General features: G+C 42.0%; 1 protein-coding gene across 1 annotated transcript in view; it reads left to right on the forward strand.

The window, feature by feature from the left end:
- The window catches only part of tbc1d8b (TBC1 domain family member 8B), a 68,857-nt gene that overhangs the window by 35,554 nt on the left and 11,447 nt on the right, over window positions 1–21,856 (forward strand). The window contains exons 10-15 of the mRNA XM_080187829.1: window positions 783–997; window positions 3,251–3,368; window positions 10,175–10,460; window positions 11,869–11,998; window positions 15,152–15,250; window positions 16,986–17,054. Of these exons, the coding sequence (XP_080043955.1) occupies window positions 783–997; window positions 3,251–3,368; window positions 10,175–10,460; window positions 11,869–11,998; window positions 15,152–15,250; window positions 16,986–17,054 (917 nt within the window). The remainder of the gene's footprint in view (window positions 1–782; window positions 998–3,250; window positions 3,369–10,174; window positions 10,461–11,868; window positions 11,999–15,151; window positions 15,251–16,985; window positions 17,055–21,856) is intronic.

Raw genomic sequence — 21,856 nt, forward strand, 5'->3', positions numbered from 1 at the left:
CAACTTGTAGATTTAACTGAGTGCAAATAGCCTCAAGTTAGCTCAAATATTAGCCCAAGAGGGGGAGAAACTCAAACCCTAGTCAAGATGACAATTGAACGCAAATGCGGATCTCTTGACATGAGAGATAACTTTAATGCCCCCAACGCAAATCGCCTGTGTCGGCAAATGGAAAAAATTAAATGAGATCCTACTGCTGAATTTGGCCGGACCTCAGTGTTTCCAGACTTTCTTGTTCCTCCTTCCTGTAAGTATAGGAGCCAGTATTTCTGAAATTTTGCATTTACTGTCTCCTAGAGATGCCCTCCCTTCTGCAGTGCAGAGCAGTTGGCTAAGGATTTTTTAAATGACCAAATAATGAAACTCTAGTAGACAAGAGATTGTAGTGGAGGTGTTTTATTTCATTAAATTCCAAATTGTGTGGGAACGCAATTGCTTTTAGATAAATCCTTGTGGAAGAAGTTTGATTTTAGAGAGCTGTTTCTGTTCTTTAAAGCAGTCATTTCAGTTCAAAACAAAATAAATGTGAGAGTTAGAAAAACATAATGGCCAGAATTTAACGGCTGGTGCAGCCGCGGCAGGGCGTGAATGAGGTCGGAAAAATTTGGCTCAGCCAAGTCTCTGTTGCCTACGGCGGGACCAGAGAATCGCGCCGACTGGTCAGAAAATTTTCCCCCATATCCAATTTCAGGTTCAGCTCTGTGCTTTGAAGTTATGCATAATGCCACCTTTCTCATCCTGATCCACAGCAACATAAGATTTGTGTATTTGTCAATCCATAGGTGCGATTAACGATATGGCGGCTCACCCTGGTTATTATACTGAGTTAGTGGAAAGGTCAGTGGGTACCTGTTCCTTGGCCACTGATGAAATAGAACGTGATCTGCATCGCTCACTGCCTGAACACCCAGCATTCCAAAGCGACACAGGCATCTCTGCTCTGAGGAGAGTTCTCACAGCCTACGCATCTCGGAACCCTAAGATAGGCTACTGTCAGGTTTGTCCTGTTACCTTACTGCCAAGTGGTTTAGTCATGCTTTATCATTTTGAATTGTACATTTTTCAGTTGGGGTTCTTCTGTGATATCTGGGCAACTGAATGCAAATGAAGCTTTGGACTTCATTTTGCAATAATTCAGGTTGCGGCTAGAATAAAATTCTGCATAGATTTCTTGGGAGTGGTGGGAGACTTTGAGGTACTTGAGAAATGTATTTAGTTTGATTGAATATACAAACTGGTTGAAGCTCCCACTTTACTGCCTGCGTATTTACGTCATTTCCATTCACTTGCCAAAAATAAATGTCTTCAAGGTGACATGCCTGGCAGGTCCGTAATACTCCAAGGCACTATTGTTAATTGATCAGTTAGCCCAGCCAGCTTCACTGATGTGGCTGAGGTGTTATTAGACCTGGATAAAATTTCTCCTGTGAAGCTGAAGAAAGCTCTGCACGCCAGTGTCCTTTAAGGTAGGGCATATTAGCTCACCATGCAGCAGGCCATTTACCAGTGCTGTTCATCAGTAAATCATGTAGTTTCAACTGTATTGACTTGAACCTAGGCTCTCCCAAGTGTGCCTGAGCTGCCTTCAGAGGTAGATGTGGGTTTTGTGGAGATTGAGGTTGCGCTCCATGCCAAGCAAAGAGGAAGTTGTCAGATTTCGCAGCAGTTTTGTTTGGCAATTCTTAAATTTGATTGTGGGTTCCCATGTGTCCACTATTGGCAAGAAAGAAAAAATGTTCATTTTCATTTTACAATAGTGTTTGTGCAAGATCAATGTTTACTGTAGTAGATTGCTAGAAGCAATGTATTAATTATTCTAATTTGCAGATGGATAGTGCAAGTGGCTATGATATTGGAATAGCAAACAGTTAAGACTTCACTCTTATGACAAGTTGTGACATTGGCTTTAATAAATCTGATAATTTGTGAGCTAATTGTTGATTATTAAATAGTTCATTAATTCTTTCGGTAGGGCAGCCTTTATGCGTCTCCAGTCTCATTTAAGTGGAGGACTCTTAGTGACATCTGAAGTGGACTGAGCGAACCACTTAGTTGGAAATAATCGCAACAAAATTCAGTGATGCGGATTAAACAGATATGGCTGTCAACAGCGATACAAATATTGTATCGGGACTAAATGTGAATACTTCAGCCCTGTTGATCCAGCAAAACCTTGCTTGGTAGCATCTGGTAACTGATGTGAAACATTCTAGTCATGCCACGTATTGGTTTGGTCATGGCTTGTTTTTATTCTTTCATGGGATATGAGCATTTCTAGCAAAACCAGTATTAGTTGCCCTTGAGAAGGTGATGGTGAGCCGTCTTCTAGAACCACTGCTGTCCAATGTAGGTACAGCCACAATACTAGTTAGAAAGGAAACATGCAGGTGGTGATGGTCCCTTGTGTCGCTTGCCCTTGGCCTTCAAGCTAGTAAAGCTTGTGGGTTTGGAAGATTCTGTGGAAGCAGACTTGGCACATTGCTGCTGCTGCTGCTGCTCAGATTGTTGAAGATGCACACTATTGCCATTGTGTGCCAGTTTTGGAGGGGGGGGGGGGGTAAGCATTTAATTTGGTGAATGGCGTGACAAAACAGTAGTTTCTCAATCATATCCACTTGTGAACTGCACGGTGGCACAGTGGGTTAGCACTGCTGCCTTTCAATGCCAGGGAGCCCAGATTTGATTCCCAGCTTGGGTCACTGTCTATCCGGAGTCTGCAGGTTCTCCCTGTATCTGCATGGATTTCCTCTGGGTGTTCCAGTTTCCTGCCACAATCCAGCAGACATACTGATTGGGTGCATTAACCATGTTGAATTCTCCCTCAGTGTACCATCGGAGTGTGGCAATGAGGGTTTTTTTTAAACAGTAACTTCATTGCTGTGTTAATGTGAGCCCACTTGTGACATTAAACTTTAAGACTGTAGTGAGGAGTTGGTGGTAGTGTCACTGAGCTAATAATCCAGAGAGCCAGGTTAATGCCCTGGGGACATGGGTTCAAATCCCACCATGGCAGCTCATACATCCGGAAAATAAAGCTCGTTCTCTCACGGTGGCCATAAAGCTATCATCTCTTGCCATAAAGACTCATCTGCTTCACTGTTGGGTTTCACGTTATGCTCAATAGGCTTGTGTACAATGCATTGTTTAGCTTTTGGGGATAAACTGGATATATTGGTAATTGCAATTTATTGTAGTGTGTGATGTAATGACGGTTTGAGCACTTTTTCTTTTGTCCAATTCCCTTTCCTAGGCAATGAACATTCTGACGTCTGTTTTGCTGCTCTATGCTAAAGAAGAAGAAGCTTTTTGGTTACTCGTTGCTGTGTGTGAAAGAATGCTGCCAGATTACTTCAATCGCCGAATAATTGGTAAGATTTAAAACATTGAAGTTACACACAGTTTTATTTCAGGATTTTGTGTTGCTACATAGGAATGTGTACTTCAGGGAATGGGTCTGGCACTTCTGTTATTCGACTTACCAACTGCAATCCTAATCAATCAAGCCCTATGGTAAGAACACAGAATTGCTGACCATAATCTTATAGTGCATTCAATTTTAAAATACCAAATGCATAGTGAGTGTGTCCTGCTCTTTTTCACTCAGTACAATTAATACAGTAGATTTATTTGCATGGCCCTGTGCCAGTTGCACTGGAGCATTTTTGCATAATGTATGCTGCTAGTTGTCATTTATTTGTTTATAAATTTGGAGCTGGGGAGAATTTTCAAAGTTTGCTGAACACCTAGTGGTGATTTGCAATTATTCTACTGCACCCATTCTTTTTTATTTTCCATTTTGAACATTTTAATTGAGAGAAGAAATTATATTATTTGATCCCACATACCAATCTCTCACTGCTGTTTTTGTCTGTCTGCCTGCTCCTATGCTCCATTTTGGAGGAGGAACAACTTTTCTTCCGAAGAATGGATTGTCATTGGCTTAGCATCTCTCATGAAGACCTGTTTTACTCCAAGTCAATGAAAGCTTGTATTTCTGCATATGAACATGGTCACATCATCGACACAACCAAGTCAAACTTTGAAAGACAGATGTGTATCCAAAGCATGCACATGAATACTTCCCTGCAGCCCAAACTGGAGAAATAAATTTAGCGCATTAATTGCTGGATTTGCACCAGAGCTTTTAATTTTTTTTCAGTCTCTCCATAACTGTAGATTGTAGGCCAGGATGACGACTCCTGGAGAAACTGTCAAGTACATACATGGAAATGTTTGTTGATGTTCATTTCCAAAATGTATCCTTTCTCCTCTGCTAATGCCCACCTGTGGCTTCTAAGTTCACCTACAAGGAATATCTATGGTGGTCACTGTTGCACAGAAGTGGGTTGCGGAAGTGAAGAAATCCACCCTACTTTTAAACATGTCCTGCGGCTTATGTTTGTTCAAAAACATGGGCCTTTCTTTCAGGAACACCTCTTATATTTTGTAGACCAACATCAGAAGCTGCTCTGTAATGAAGCTCTTCTGTTCCATCCCATGAATCAATTACACACCTGTTGATCAACGCTTTTTCCCTGTTCATCCAAAGCATCTTTTCATCATTATCATCATCGCTCACATTCTCTTGATTCTTATTTGCAACTATGTCACATATTTCACTGAGAGTTGAGGTGAACTGGAGCATCATTGTCAATATTTTGATGATCTTCTTCCAACTACTTGGCTTCAGCATGTGACAAACCTTCGCATACTCCAATAAATCTTCAGCTTTTTTTCGCTTCAGACCCTCAGAAACCACTAAAATCAGGTTCAATTTCATCATCTTTTAGGAACATGGTAAATGGCTGCAAGTTGTCCCATTCATTTATCAAAACATCTTGGGTAGATTGGCCCAGGCCTTTGGAGCAGTTTGCATCTTTTACATTTAATTATTTTTGGAATACCTTAGATCCCAAGGCTGTGGGTGCAGTGAGCATTTTTCATATGAATTCAGTCTTGTATCTCATCTTCATTGATCAAGGCATTCTGCAGGCAATGGGCTGGATGAGGAACATGCTGTAGGGGGACAAATAAACTTCATCTCTGATGAGGAATTCTGTATCAGAGTATGTGGCACTATTATAAAGGAGTGCCATAATCTTGCAGCCCCCCAGGAAGGCCAAAAGACTGGCGATGCGTGATGGTTGCAGGGACAAAATGGATCAATAAAAGGAAATTGGTCTAGTCATCCATGCTCGCTTTTTGGCCTCATGGACGTTAGGAAAAAAACCCTGATCCCCTTGAAAAAGCTAAGATAGGGACTTTTACAAACAATTTACACCTGTGACTACTTGTTGCATTTGTACAAGAGTATAGTAAGCCGTTCCTTGGAATCTTTGAACCTCACTTGTGCTATCTTGTCTACAGTTACATAAGTTTCCTTGAGAACATACCTCCAGTATGATGAGGAATCATCGGTATTGTACACTTACATTAGACCACCTTCTGATATTATCATGGGAAGTTCATCCAACAATGCCTCTGCAGCTTCATGGTCAGCTGAAGCTTTCTCACTGTGTACTTTCAGCAGGTGTACACCATGGTGTCTTAAAATTTGTCACTCACCTTGAGACATAGTCGCATGGTGTTGTTAGATTTAGCTCTTCATGGAACACTTGGCTTGGGCCATAATAATGAAATGATCCAGTGGATATTTCTTGCTCCACTGCCACCTGATCCATTCTGGTAACATTTTGTCTTTGCCTGATGGAATGCTTTCCTATTAAGCATTAATTTGGGCACGTAACTCAGCATAAAAATTAGTTAACTTTTTATTTCTTCAAGTTGTAAACACCATTCTTTTCACTCGAGCTTTTCATTGAGGCAACCTTCTCTAGGTGCATTAGTAATTGCTTAATACTCAGCAACATAGGTTTCCTCTTGGTGCTCCTGTTAGCTGCAGGCCTCCTTGACATGAAGCAAAAGATAATAAGGACTACAATTACAGAGGGAGACTAGTTTGAAGAGCATTTGAATTGTGTACAAGTAATTGACATGAGAAACAAAGCGGGAGCTCAACCAATAATCTGATTGCTAATTTCAGTTGCTGCACATGGCACCATTTGATGTAGCCGGTTTTAGGGACGCTGGACAAGGGGTCTGACACTTGTATTCCAATGGTCTCCTAGCTAGCCTTCCACCTTCCTTTCTCCATAAATATAAGCTCATCCGGAAGTCTGCTGTTTGTATCCTAACTCTCTCACAAGCCCCAATCACTCATCACCCCTGTGCTAGTTAATCTGCTGATGTGGAGATGCCGGCTATGGATTGAGATAAACACAGTAAGTCGTCTCACAACACCAGGTTAAAGTCCAACAGGTTTATTTGGTAGCAAATGCCACTAGCTTTCGGAGCGCTGCTCCTTCATCAGGTATAGTTAATCTGCATCAGCTTGGTCTGTCAGAGTTTTAATTTTAAAATTCTCATCACTGTGCTCAAACCCTTCTATGCTTCATCCCTTGCTGTAACTTCTTCCACCTCTGTAATCCTCCAAGGTCTCTGCACTCCTCCAAATCTTGCCTTTCACACATCCCCAATTTTCATCACTTCATCATTGGTGGCCATGTTTTTAGCTGACTCATGTCTGAGCTCTGAAATTCCCTTCTTAATTGTCGCTACCTTCTCTCTCATTTAAATCACTCCTTAAAATCTACATCTTTGACTAGCCTTTTGATTAGCAGTCTTAATATCGCTGCGACTTGGGTGTTAAATTTTAATTGGCAGCACTCCTTTCTGTGATCTATAATACGTGACAGTTCTGCTTAATTCACTTGTGCGTTGAGATGATGTGCCCAGGTTACAATACCAGCTTAAAGGAGAATCAAACAAAAACACAAAATGCTGGAAAATCTCAGGTCTGACAGCATCTGTGGACAGAGAACAGAGCTAATCTTTACGGTCATAAAGATTTCATAACTTGGCATTTGGAAGGCAGTGATATAATCGGATAAAGTAAGCATGGATTTACAGAAGGGAAATCATGCTTGATAAATCTATTGAAATGTTTTGAGGATGAGCAGGGAGTGGATGTAGTTTATTAGACCTTCAGAAGGCTTTCGACAAGGTTTCACGTAACTTGCTAGAAATGCAAGTTAAAGCATATGGGATTACAGGTAATGTTTTGATGGATAGAAAGTTGGTTAGTAGATAGGAAGCAAAGAATTGGCATAAATGGTCTTTTTATGATTGACAGTCAGTGACTAGTAGGACTGTAGGGATCAGTACTAGGACCCCAACTATTCACATTATTTATTAATAATTTGGAAGAGGGACCTCAATGTACCATCTCCAGATTTGCAAGTTGGGTGGGAGGGTGAGCTGAGGAAGACGTAGAGATGCTTTAGCGTGATTTGGCAGGCTGTGTATGTGGGCATCTGCATGGCAGATGCAGTATAATGTGGATAAGTATGAGGTTATCCTGTTTGGTAGCAATAATAGGAAGCCATATTATTACTTGAACGAGTATAAATTGAGAGGGGTGGATACTCAATGAGACCTTGGAGTCCTTGTGCATCAGTCACTGAAGTGTGCAGATGCAGCAAGCAGTAAAGAAGGCAAATGTATGTTAGCCTTTATAGTGAGAGGATTTGAGTATAGGGCTAGGGATATTTTGCTGCAGTTGTATAGGGCGTTGGTGAGGCCACATCTGGAGTATTGTGTGCAGTTTTTGTGTTCTTATCTGAGGCAGGATGTCCTTGCTATAGAAGTACAGCATAGATTTACCATGCTGATCCCTGGGATCACAGGTCTATCGTGAGGAGAGACTAAATCGGTTAGGATTATATTCATTGGTGTTTAGAAGAGTGAGGGAATCTCTTGGAAACTTATAAAATTCTAATAGGATTAGCCAAGATAGATTCAGAAAGAATGCCCCCAATGGGGTGGATTCCAGAACTAGGGGGTCTGAGGATAAGGGATAAATCTTTTAGAACTGAAGAGAGATTTATTTACCCAGAGGGTGGTGAACGTGTGGAATTCACTACTCCAGAAAGTAGTTGACGCCAAAACGTTATTGGATTTCAAAATGATCTTGGGGATAAAGGGATACGGGGAGGTGGTGAAGGGAGATCAGGATACTGAATTTGATCAGCCATGATCAGAATGAATGGTGGAGCAGGTCAAACAGTCGAATGGCCTACTCCTTGTTTCTGAGAGTCTGGATGACCCTTCGCCAGTATCATTACAATGTTAATTTGCTATAATATTGGCAGTCTTACACAAATTCCAACTTTGTCTCTTTAATGAAAGTTTAACTCCAGTAAAAAAAAAGTCGATGTACAAATTACGTTGTTTTCAAGACTGACCCATTGTTACAGTGTCCTTGTCAAAAATTCCTATCTATAATTAGATGAGCTTGAATTGCTGAAAAGTAAATCTGAAATTAAATATTCCCAAGACATTTTGTATTGTGGAAGACTACTTTCAAGTGGATTTCTTTTATTCATTACTGAATGCTTTTACAATCATTTTGGGTTCAAACAATGCATTTCAGTTCATAGAACGTAACTTAAGCTCATTATCCAAACGCGCAAATGAATTAAGGTGAACTGCCACATTTACAATGTTGGCTCTCTATCACTTCTGTTTGTTGCATATGTTAGTGTATGATGTGTTAGGGAAAACTATCTGCTTACTCAAGAAAGCTGTTTTTGAACTTTAAAAAGTCAATGCAACATATGTCAGGCAGATTGCTTCTCTCTTCACAGATACTGCCAGACCTGCTGAGCCTTTTCAGCACTTTCTTATCTCAGATTTCTAACACCCGCAGTCTTTTGGTTTTTTTTGACCCACTGTGTTCGGCTCTACTTTTCTTCCCCAAGTTATTTTTGATGGATTTTGATACGTTTTTGTCTGAATGTTTAACTTTTTAGTACTGTACTCTGCATCACAGAAATAAAACACTCTTTCCAGCATTTGCATGCACTGTGTAAATTGGTTTGTCAGACAAGACCTAAATTTGAAGCAATGACGCGGTGCTGTTGGTCAGTTATTTCGCTTTTGACACATGGACTATAGTTTATTTCTCAGCAAGTGAATAAGCACTTCCTTCAGTCACAGATTCAAACTAATTTGTATCTCAAAGTCCTTGGATGAGTATTGCTATTTTGAGTCAGCTCTCAATTAAATGTTACGGGTAGAAGGGGGGTTAATTTAAACAGCCCCTATTTTCCATCTTATCACCCATCCATAAACAAAGGCATTTTAATTTGAATTGCTTCCACCTCTGTTAGCAGTAGTGTGCTTCCTAAACATCCAGTTAGAAACCACGCAGGTTCTTAACTGTCACAAGGTAATTGTACTGGTCCTTTCAGCTACGAGTTCATGTCAGGTGGCTGCCACCTCTCTACTTCGGCTTCCGTTTGTCTGGGCCCCTGAGAACATTAATGCTCCAAACATTAAGGGAAGTTGAGGGGTCCTTTGTCCTAGCAGATGAATTAGATCTAGTTGGTCAGGTCTGGTTTATGAAATGTAGATGGCCTTTTGAATTTGGTCTGTTCAAAGATAGAGATTTTGATAGGTTTGAAACTGCCCTTTATATCCTCTTGGCTGATCCCTAAAATTAAAAAAAAAATTGCCCTTGTCTGTCTGTGACTCTCGCTAACAGAGTAATTTTATTTGCACACATTCACAACAGCTACCCTCCAGCCCTGCATTTTGAACATGTGCCAATAAACTCTCATCATTACTTGAGGGTCACTGACAAGGCCAGTTTTTAAAATTTTAGAAATCAGCCATGAGAGTCATAGAATCGCTACAGTGCAAAAGGAGGCCATTCAGCCCATCAGGCCTGCACTAATAGCAATCCCACCCAGGCCCAATCCCCATCATCCCACATATTTACCGTGCTAGTCCCCCTGACACTTAAGCGTCAATTTATCACAGCCAATCCACCTAACCTGCTCATCTTTGAAATGTGGGAGGAAACCGGAGCATCCGGAGGAAACCCACACAAACATGGGGAGAATGTGCAGACTCTGCCCAGACAGTGACCTAAGCTGGGAGTCGAACCCTGACTCTGAGATGATAAACACTGCATCACTGTGCCACCCAGGGTATATATATTTTATTAAAATATAATGTATGAGGTCTTAGCCCCAGACGTAAGTTTGCAGAAAGGTAAAGCGATTTTTTTTTTTAAATAGGAATGTCTCATTCCAGTGTGTTCTTTTAACAGGTGCTCTGGTGGATCAGGCAGTTTTTGAAGAATTCATTAGAAGCTATCTTCCTCAGCTGACTGACCACATGACAGATATGACATTTTTCTCATCTGTTTCCTTGTCCTGGTTTCTCACCATTTTTATATCTGTGCTGCCCATTGAGAGTGCGGTGAATGTTGTTGATTGCTTTTTCTATGATGGTATTAAGGCAATCCTGCAGCTGGGTCTGGCAGTTCTAGATTATAATATGGACAAGCTGCTACTCTGCAAAGATGATGCTGAAGCGGTGACAATCCTAAACAAGTACGGCTCTTGGATTTTAATGTTTCTTTGCTGTGATTTCTTAGTGCTGTTTAAATGCCTGCAGTAAGGGATATGTGTTTTCTCAAGGAATCAAGATGAAGTGTAGTCTTCATGTGAACTGAGATTGAAGAGTAGAGGATAATTGGACCCAGCCACATGAATGTAATTTGCTCCCCATTTTGAAGTCCTGCATTCTATTTATATTTTTAAATTCCCATTGCGTTCTTGGGCAAATTTAATGAAGCAGGAAGATGCAGGATGGAGACGTCATCACCTTCCAAATCCTCTCCAATTATGTCTGCAGCAGGATGGGTGGAGGGTGGCCTTACCACCCAGAGGCCAATATGGGTGGCCCTTAAGTGTGGGCACTTAAGGACCATTTCTGACCATGTCACAGGTAGGAACCATACTGCCAGAAAAATCTTGGCCAGCATGGTTGTGGCTTGGAGGTTTTGGAAAGTGAGATCTCTCCTATTTGGCAGCCCAAGTCCAACCAAGGGACCCATTGGTAACAAAGGGCCACCTCTGCAGCAGAATTCCAGCTTTTCTTTTGAACTGACTCCTCTTCCTTTGCCCCCTATCCTGAGCCTCCCTGACTGTCCACAGCAATTCTGGCTTGCCTATTTTTCCTCCAGTGATAGTCTTCAGCTAAGGTCTGCTGTGGTACTGGCAGTGGCTACCTCTCCTGTTGGCACTGCTGGTATAGGTGAGCTGCCAGCTCTGCTTTTCAGCTCTTGGAGGCAGGACATCAGCCCTGAAGATGTAAAGATACCAAAAACAGTTGCCAGTCAGGTAAATGCCAGATTAGCATCAGATTGGTTCGGCGAGTCTGGAGCGACTGTTGTGCGGTTGCCAGTGGCGCTTCAGCTGTTGGGCAGATTGGAGGCCATTACGTTCTGTCTCTAGCCTCTACATTTATGGCACTATGTAATTAAACTAACTTACACCCTTTTAACCAATGGTGGTACTCAGGCACCCGTGCCAGAAGGTGTATATGCCGCAGTACTCTTCCAGGAACCACAAAATAAGTTAGGTCAGTTGACTTTGACACCTCAATTTGAAGCTCATCTACCAGGTTTAAATGAAGGAGTGGGAGCCTGTTGCCTTACGGAATTCATGGGTGATCAGCGCACTCCAATTATCAATTGTCCAGAAGTCGACTTAGAGCTTATTGGAATGGAGTCCAAAATTAGTTCTCCCTTCCCTAGCTACAGTGTTGAATATTCCTGTGCTGCACAATTTATGGAATTCTAATGGCTGTTGGGCAGCTTGCCAAGTTAAATATATTTTCAAAGAATATTTGTAGAACTTACCTTGCAGGCTTTGTGATTGTTGTAAGATTTAATTTGTGTGCAGTTTGAGAGTTCTGCCTTTCCTTTTAATGGTTAGCTACATTTGTTTCCTACAGGTTTTTTGATAATGTTACTAACAAAGACAGTCCTTTACCACCAATGACACATCATCCACCTATTGCCACTGACAACCAGGACCCTCAAATAAAAGTGGACATAACTGAGCTTATTGGGGAATCTTATGAGGTTAGTGAACAAGACTGAAGTGGCTTGTGTGTAAATTATGCAAAGATTTAGCAATGCAGAAGCAGACTTTCTTGTCGATCTGAATAATACTGTGCATTACCTGACCTTGGGAAAAGATGCTGTGGTCTCTTTCCACTAGACAGCACTATAATTTCCCTAAGCATATCTCCCTACCTCATCCCGCACCCCTCAAAAAATGGAGTCAGAGTACTCTTAAAAAGTGTGCAGCAAGTCCTAAACTTAAAAGATCTCAAGTTTTTAATCTACAGAACGATATTACAATCAAAAATTGCTCCCTGGGTTTCCATGCACAGGAGTCTTCACCTTTGTTTGTCAATGGCCAAGGTGTCCAATGTGTATCTGTGTAGTTTTATGTCAGGAAAGTTCTTGAGACACTCAGTATATTAATTTATACTATAACTTGATGTATGAAGGCTGAATTCTTGATGTAAATTGTTCAAGTATTTTTGCACCACATTTTTAAAAATTGCGTTTGTCGAGGCATGAATATTGCAGAACATGGAAACATTATGGCCTGGATGCAAAACTAGCCCTGAAGAAATCTATCAGAACATTTATTTTTCAAGAGTTTCACTCTATACTTAATACTTTAAAACTGTGTGCCTTAACAGCAGACAAGATGTTAACAAGCGCAAGTGTTTGGTGTTGCTGGTCTCGAGTTAGTGCTATTTGTACAAACTAATAAAGTAAACTTACTTAACCCCCCCCCCGGATAATGAGATGAACATGCAGTATAAGCTTAAAATTACAAGGATATTAATAGATTAAATGAACAAAACTATGCAGAACTGTGTGCAGTTCTGGTCCCCACATTACAGGAAGGACGTTGAGGCTTTGGAGAGGGTGCAGAGGAGGTTTACCAGGATGTTGCCTGGTATGGAGGGGAGGTCATATGAGGAGAGACTGAGGGATTTGGGGTTGTTTTCACTGGAAAGAAGGAGGCTAAGAGGGGATCTTATTGAAACATATAAGATGATTAGAGGTTTAGATAGGGTGGATAGTGATAGCCTTTTTCCTCGGATGGAGAATGCTAGCACGAGGGGGCATGGCTTTAAATTAAGGGGTGGTAGTTATAGGACGGATGTCAGGGGTAGGTTCTTTACCCAGAGGGTGGTGAGGGATTGGAATGCCCTGCCTGCTGCGGTTGTAAATGCGCCTAGTTTAGGGGCGTTTAAGAGATCTATGGATAGGTTTATGGACGAAAAGGGATTGGTTTAGATTTGTGGGTCAGTGTTTTTTTTTTAAAAACTGGTCGGCGCAACATCGTGGGCCGAAGGGCCTGTTCTGCGCTGTAATGTTCTATGTTCTATGCAAATGTGAGGTTGACCACTTTGGATCCAAAAATAACACAAGTAAAAAGATTAAAAATAGTGGAATTTTAAAGAGACTTGAGGGTTTACGTCATAAAAAGGAATAAAAAAAATCAAAAGCTCATGAAATGCTGGCCTTTAGTTCTAGAGGGCTAGCGTGCTAGGGGCTTGAAGTTATGATACAGTTACACATCTGGAGCTTTTTCAAGGAACAAATACTGCATGTCCTTGATAGGTACGTCCCTGGCAGGCAGAGAGGAGATGGCCAAGTGAGGGAACCATTGGTTCACGAAGGAGGTTGAATGTCTTGTCAAGAGGAAAAAGGAAGCGTATGTAAGGATGAACAAACAAGGTTCAATTGGGTCACTTGAGTGTTATAAGGTAGCTAAGAATGAATTAAAGGGCTTAGGAGAGCTAGGAGGGGGTATGAGAAGTCCTTGGCGGTCCGGATAAAAGAAAACCCCAAGGCTTTTTACTCGTGAGAAATAAAAGAATGACCAAGGTGAGATTTGGGCCTGTCAAGGATAGTAGTGGGAACTTGTGCATGGAGTCAGGAGATAGATGAGGCATTGAATGAATACTTTTCTTCAGTGTTCACTAAGGAGAGGGGCCATGTTTTTGAGGAGGAGTGTGTGATGCAGGCTGATAGGATGGAGGAGGTAGATGTTCTGAGGGAGTATGTATTAGCAATTTTGAAAAACCTGAGGGTGCGTAAGTCCCCTGGGCCAGATGAGATATACCCTAGGATACTTTGGGAGGCAAGGGATGAGATTGCGGAGCTTTTAGCTTTGATCTTTGGGTCCTCACTGTCCACAGGGATAGTGCCAGAGGACTGGAGAGTGGCAAGTGTTGTTCCTCTTTTCAAGAAAGGAAATAGGAATGACCCTGGTAGGCCAGTTAATGGAAAGGGTCCTGAGAGATAGGATTTATGACCATTTGGAAAGATTCAGTTTAATACGGAATAGTCAGCGCGGTTTCGTGAGGGGTATGTCCTGCCTCTCAAATTTGATTGAATTCTTTGAGGAGGTAACTAAATGTGTGGACGAAGGTAGAGCAGTAGATGTCGTATACATGGATTTTAGTAAGGTGTTTGAGGTTCCCCATGGTAGGCTCATAAAGACAAGGAGGTGTGGGGTAGAAGGAAATTTGGCCAATTGGATAAGTAACTGGCTGTATTATAGAAGACGGTGGTGGTGGAGGGAAAATTTTCAGATAGGAGGCCAGTTACCAACAGTGTACCACAGGGCTCAGTGCTGGGTTCTCTGCTTTTTGTGATTTTTATCAATGACTTGGAAGAAGGGGCTGAAGGGTGGGTTAGTAAATTTGCTGATGACACCAAGATTGGTGGAGTAGTGGATGAGGTGGAAGGCTCTTGCAGGGGTTAGGCCACAGATCAACCATAATTTCATTGGTAGCAAAACAGATTCAAGGATTAATATGACCATCTCTTATTCCTATGAAGATTCATATTGAGAGCAAGAGCAATGAAGTTTGACTCAATCACTGCATTTAATTTTCCTTCCCTCTATTACTTCACTAATGGCCCATCTTCCTCCCTATTATTGATCTATTTCTAAGGTTGTTCAGTGCCTTTAAAGAGTATTCAGTGACTTCTCATTGTCTTCTCAGTTAACAGCGTCCTTCGTATCTCCACTGAACAAATTACCTCCTTTTCTCTAGTGTTCTATCGTAAACCTGCTTGTTAACGTTCTTTGTATCAAAACCATTACTGTATCTACTTATTAAGGTGGTTAAAGGCTATGTTTGATTGCACTTTTTTTGCATCAGTAAAATATTCAAAGCTGACTTTCTCTATTTGCAGAAGTACGGTGATATTCAATCAATGGAAGTTGAGAGTATGCGACGTAGGAACAGGCTGTATGTGATTCAAACTCTAGAAGACACCACTAAACAGAATGTGGTAAATTCTGTTTTGCTTTTGAATAAGTGAATACATGCGCAGTGCATTGAACTATTCATATGTTTTGTGGCTAATGAAGTTTTTTTCGAGCTAAGAGTTTGACTTTGTTTTCCTCTAAATGTTTTTGGTTTTCACTGACCTTTGTCCTGCATACCCTTCAATGTTTTGCTTATACAGTGGAAAAGCAAGCTGTTATTTTCCCTAACCTAATACTGAGTTAGAAAGTCAACATCTGCCAATGATCTAGAAAGTGGTTTTAATTAATTCCAACAAGCAACTCTTGAGTGAAAGATAGGCAGGAACTCAGCTCCCAAAGCCATACAAGATGGTGCATCAATGCAGCTTCAATTAACATTCTGATCTTTTCTTCCTGTATGGAGAAAAACAATTCAATTCTCTGGTGCTACTTTTCACCTTGTTTGGCCGCTTTCTTCTCCCCATTATAATGGCTCTCTGCGAGAGTTCATGTTGAGACTCAAAAGAATGCATATCTTGTCTGCAACCTGTTAAAGCCTCTGGAGGTTAAACCTTACACGCACAAATATAAAGATAAAAAGACAAGCTAGATCATCAGACATGTCCACTATTGTCATGGTATGATTCATATTTACTATCTGACATATCTGGCAGTGCTAACCCACTAACCAATTTCCCAGGAGAGGCAAAAAGAAAAAACTCAAGTCCAATTTAAAACCAAATCTGAAAAGTTCATAACTGTTCTCCACCCACCTTCCAAATCCCATCAGTAGTTAGCACTGATGCTTCACAGCACCTGGGACTCTGATTCAATTCTGGCCTTCGGTGACTGTCTGTGAAGTTTGCATGTTGTCCCCATGTCTGTATGGGTTTCCCCAGTGCTCCAGTTTCCTTCCACAGTCCAAAGATGTGCAGGTTAGGGAGATTGGCCATGGTAAATGTGCAGAGTTACGGGGATCAGAGCAATTGTGCATGACTTCTGTGTGGTTTATTGAAACTCCAGCTATGTTCACTCCATTGACAGTTATTGTATAATTTGCAAGCAAGTTAGTCAGCCTGACATAGTGCCTTCATTTTTATTGTTAAGATAGAGCATTGTGCAGACTGATACCTATGCTACTACTACTTTGCTAGCTTTGATTCATGTCGAATTTTCTAAGAGACTATTTAACACAAGTTCCCATTTCTGTCATTGTTGTGCTTATATCTCAGATCGACAAAGCAGTTATCTTTGACCAAAAGAGAAAACGCTGGAAAATCTCAGCAGGTCTGACAGCGTCTGTAAGGAGAGAAGAGCTGACGTTTTGAGTCCCGATGACCCTTTGTCATAACCCTTTCTTTCAGATGACAAAGGGTCATCTGGACTCAATGTCAGCTGTTTTCTCTCCTTACAGATGCTGCCAGACCTGCTGAGATTTTCCAGCATTTTCTCTTTTAGTTTCAGATTCCAGTATCTGCAGTAATTTGCTTTTATCCAGTTTTCTTTGACCTGCTGTATTCCCCTTAAATGCGTAACAAGTATAGAAAATCAAGTATTCCAGAATTGATTGTTCTAATGTCCTCATTTGATGATTAGATATTTAACAAATTATAAGTTTATTTATCAATTACAGATATCTCCTAAAGCATGACCTTGGTCCTTACTGATAGAAATTGTGTAGTGTGTCAGCTAGCGACATTGCAGTCTGACCTGGATGTGCTGTATTAAATCTCACTGTGCTATATTTAACATTGTGAACCCTTTGTGTTTGTGTTTTAGCTGCGGGTTGTATCTCAGGAAGTGATGTTCAACCCTAAGGAACTGGAAGACCTCTTCGAGATTTTTAAGGTCATTTGAGATCTTTATAAATTAATTGAGCACTCCATTGAAATTTTGTCATGCAATTTTCCCACAAGCTAATATAACATTTTGCATCAAGCAGACATCTGTCGTGTCATGCCTTTTTTAAAAAATGACAAATAGCAATGTGGCGCTTCAGGACTTCATACATTTTATAGATCAAAGAACCTGAAATAGTCACTTAACTCTTAAGTTGCAAGTTAAATACTTGTTCAAATATCAGCAAGTTCCATCTTTCTCATGTTCTGTTATGTTTGAGTGAAGTACTTGATTTGGATTTTTGTTTTTAGGCCAAAAAAATCAGGGATTGCATGACTCAATGCTGTTTATTTGTTTCACATTTGGACATTTAATTCCTTGTAATTTGCTCACAGTTTAGTCAATTCAGCATTTTGCCTTAACAAGGAAATGTGTTTTGAGCCATATGCTTGGGGAAGGTTCCACAGGTGACTTAGTAAGCTCGTAAGTGAGAACGTAAGTAGGAGTAGGGTAGCTCTTAGCTTTCATTGGTCATATGGCTTCTTGAATCTGCACTGCCATTCACTAAGATTGGCACAGTGGTTAGCACTGCTGCCTCTCAGGTCCAGGAACCTAGGTTTGATTCACGGCTTGGGTCACTGTCTGTGCGGAGTTTACATGTTCTCCCCGTGTCTGCGTGGGTTTCCTCTGGGTGCTCTGGTTTCCTCCCACAGTTCAAAGATATGCAGGTTAGGTGCATTGGCCATGCTAAGTTGTCTATGTACCTGAACAGGCGTTGGAATGTGGCAACTAGGGGATTTTCACAGTAACTTTGTGGTGTTAATGTAAGCCTACTTGTGACTAATAAATTTTACTTTAGGTCATGACTGATATGATCTTGACCTTAACTCCATTTTGCTGCCTATTATTCATAACCCTAACAAGTTGGAGGGGGGTGGGGTGGGTATGTATTGGAACAAATCCCTTCATCTCAGGAATCAGAGCATACTGCCAAGTTACCACCAACATGTCTCCTCCACCAGAGGCCCAAAAATCCTAGTCCACTGCTACACAAGTGTGTACACTGCTACACATGTCTACTGCTCTATCGTCTGCCCGCACTTTGGCAAAATCAGACCACAAGCCTGTGCTTCTCTTCCAAGCAAAAACCGAAGCAGGAAAATCCATCAAGGAGCGTCGTGCAATGTTGACCTGAAGAATCAGCTGATCTCCTATGGGGCTGCTTGGAGTCAGCGGACTGGTCAGTATTTAAAAACGCTGTGACCAGCCTGAACAAGTACCCTACTACAGTAACTGAGTTCATTAGTAAATGTGCAGAAGATTGTGTGCCAAAGAAGCAAATCTGTGTGTTCCCCAACCGGAAACCATGGATGAACAGGGATATCCACTGCGTGCTGAAGTCCAGGTCTGAGGCGTTCAAGTTGGTCAACACTGACCTATACCAGAAATGATGAGATGTCAGTGTTGGACTAGGGTAAACACAGTAAGAAGTCTCACAACCCAGGTTAAAGTCCAACAAGTTTATTTGATATTAAACACACTAGCTTTCAGGGTTTGCCACTCAGCTGACGAAGGGGCAAGCCCCAAAAGCTAGTGGGTTTACTTTCAAATAAACTTGTTGGACTTTAACTTGGAGTCGTGAGACTACTTACTGTCTATACCAAAAAGCCAGATACGATCCAAGGAGATCCATCAAAAATGCCAAAAGACAGTACTTGACCACGCTGGAGTCCCAGGCTAGCCAAACCAATGCCCGCCAACTGTGGCAAGGTCTGCAAGACATAACAGGCTAGATAAAGGCGTGTAAGGTTGCCAGCTCCAACACACCTCTCCCTGATGAGCTCGATGCATTCTACGCCTGTTTTGAGCGAGAGGTGAGCAAGAGCATGCCCTCCATCCTGGAAGCCCTGGATGTACCTATCTGGGGTCACGATTGCAGATGTCAGAGCAGCTTTCTTGAATGTCAACCCACGGAAAGCAACTGGCCTGGTTGGGGTATCCGGAAGTGCACTCAGATCTGCGCGGATCAGCTGGTGGAGGTATTCACAGACATCTTTAACCTCTCTTTACAACAGTCTGAGGTCCCTATCTGCTTCAAGAAGGTGACCATCATCCCAGTACCAAAAAAAAACCAAGCCATGTGGTTTAATGACTATTGGCTGGTGGCTCTGACATCCATTATAATGAGGTGCTTCAGAAGGTTAGTTATGGCACGAATCAGTTCCAGCCTCCAAGACTACCTGGATCCAGTGTAGTTTGCCTACTGTCGTAACAGTTCCACAGCAGATGCCATTTCCCTGACCCTGCACTCAACCCTGGAACACCTAGATAACGATACCTACGTCAGATACTTATTGACTACGGCTCAGCCTTCAACACTATTATTCCCACAAAACTCAACTCCAAACTTTGTGGTCTGGGCCTCAGCACCTCCCCGTGTGACTGGATCCTGAACTTCCTAACTCTCAGCCTACAGTCAGTAAGGATAGGCAACAACACCTCCACGATAATCCTCAACACTGGTGCCCCACAAGGCTGTGTTTTCAGTCTCTTCCATACTCCTCGTCCACTTATGACTGTGTGGCCAAATTCCCCCCCCCCACCCCAATTCAATTTTCAAGTTTGCATGATGACACCACCATAGTGGGTCGGATTTCAAAAAATGACGAGACAGAGTACGGGAATGAGAAAAGAGAATCTGGTGAACTGGTGTGGCGACAATAATCTCCGTCGATGACAATCTCCTTTTTGTTGACATTGACTTGGGAAGCATAAAGGAGAATGTGCCGCTGCCTACATAAATAGGGACAAAATAGAATGGGTTGAGAGCTCATGTTTTTAGTTGTCCGGAACACCAACAACCTGTCCTGGTCCCCCTATGCTGACACTATAGTTAAGAAAGCCTACCAACACCTCTACTTTCTCAGAAGACTAAGGATGACTAAGGCATGTCAGCTATGACTCTCTCCAACGTTTTACAGATGCATCATAGAAAGCATTCTTTCTAGTTGTGTCACAGCTTGGTTTAGCTCCTGCTCTGTCCAAGTCTGCAAGAAACTACAAAAGGTGAATATAGTACAATCCATCACACAAACCAGCCTCCCATCCATTGACTTTGTCTACACTCCCCGATGCCGCAGCAAAGCAGTCAACATAATTAAGGACTCCACGCACCCTGGGCATTCTCTCTTCCACCTTCTTCCTTGGGGGGGGTAAAAGATACAATAGTCTGAGGTCATGTACCAACTGACTCAAGAACAGCTTTTTCCCTGCTGCCGTCAGACTTTTGAATGGACTTGCCTTGCATTAAGTTGCTCTTTCTCTATACCCTAGCTATGACTGTAACACTACATTCTGCACTTTTTTGTTTCCTTCTCTAAGAATGGTATGTTTTGTCTGTATAGCACGCAAGAAAATACTTTTCACTCTGTTAACATGTGACAGTAATAAATAAAATCAATCTAGTGAACCTTGTTTGAACTGCCTTAAATGCAAGTAGAGCAGTGCGTGAATAAGGAGGCCAAAGTTGTGCAAAGTACTCTAGGCATGGTCTCAATGATGTACAGCTAACATTCCATTTGTCTTCCTAATTACTTGTTATACCTGCTTTAACTTTTGTGATTTGTGTAAAAGTGCACCAGGTCCCTCTGTACTACAGCATTCTTTGATTTTCTCCACTTACATAATATTTTGTTTCTATTCTTCGAAGCACAGATTGTAACCTCAATTTTTAGCACATTATACTCTATCTGCCAAATGTTTGCCCACTATTTAACTTGCCCCTTTGCGGGCTCTGTCCTCCCCAGCCTATCTTTTTGTACCTCAGCAGGTTTGCTATACATTCAGCCCCTTTATCCAAGTCACCGTGATAAATTGTAAATAGCTGAGGGTCCAATTTTCCCGAAGACAGATGCTAGCATAACTGTTTCTAGTTTTCTGTTTTCTGCTTTCTGTCTCCCTCTTTTCTTGAATAGGATCATGTCATTTGTTTCCCAATCCACTGGGACTTTACATAAGAACATAAGAAATAGGAGCAGGAGTAGGCCATCTAGCCCTTCGACCCTGCCCCGCCATTCAATAAGATCATGGCTGATCTGTCGTGGCTCAGTTCCACTTTCCCGCCCTCTCCCCATAACCCTTAATCCCCTCTCTTATCAAAAACCCATCAACCCGCGTCTTAAAAATATTTAGCGAGGCAGCCTCCACCACTTCAACGGGCAAAGAATTCCAGAGATTCACCACCCTTTGAGTGAAGAAGTTCCTCCTCAACTCCGTTCTAAACCGCCCCCCCTTTATCTTGAGGCTGTGCCCCCTAGTCCTACTGTCTTTTTTGAGCGGGAAGAGTCTCTCCACCTCTATCCTATCCATCCCATTCATCATCTTATACGTCTCAATGAGATCTCCCCTCATTCTTCTAAACTCTAACGAGTACAAGCCCAGTTTATTCAGCCTCTCCTCATAGCTCAACCCCCTCAACTCCGGTATCAGCCTAGTAAACCTCCTCTGCACTCCCTCCAAGGCCAAAATATCTTTGCGCAGGTGCGGCGCCCAAAACTGCACACAGTACTCCAGCTGCGGCCTCACCAATGCCCTATACAGCTGCAGCAAGACCTCCCTACTTTTATATTCGATCCCCCTCGCTATGAAGGCCAGCATCCCATTCGCCTTCCTGACCACCTGCAAGCTGGGTTTTTGCGACTCATGCACAAGGACCCCGAGGTCCCTCTGCACCGTCGCCTGCTGCAGTTTTTCGCCACGTAAGTAATAGTCCTTCCTACCATTATTCAGATTCCAGATTGTAGAGAATTTTG

Source organism: Carcharhinus amblyrhynchos, chromosome 4, assembly GCF_965287045.1.
Source record: "Carcharhinus amblyrhynchos chromosome 4, sCarAmb.v2.hapA, whole genome shotgun sequence".
NCBI lineage: Eukaryota > Metazoa > Chordata > Chondrichthyes > Carcharhiniformes > Carcharhinidae > Carcharhinus > Carcharhinus amblyrhynchos.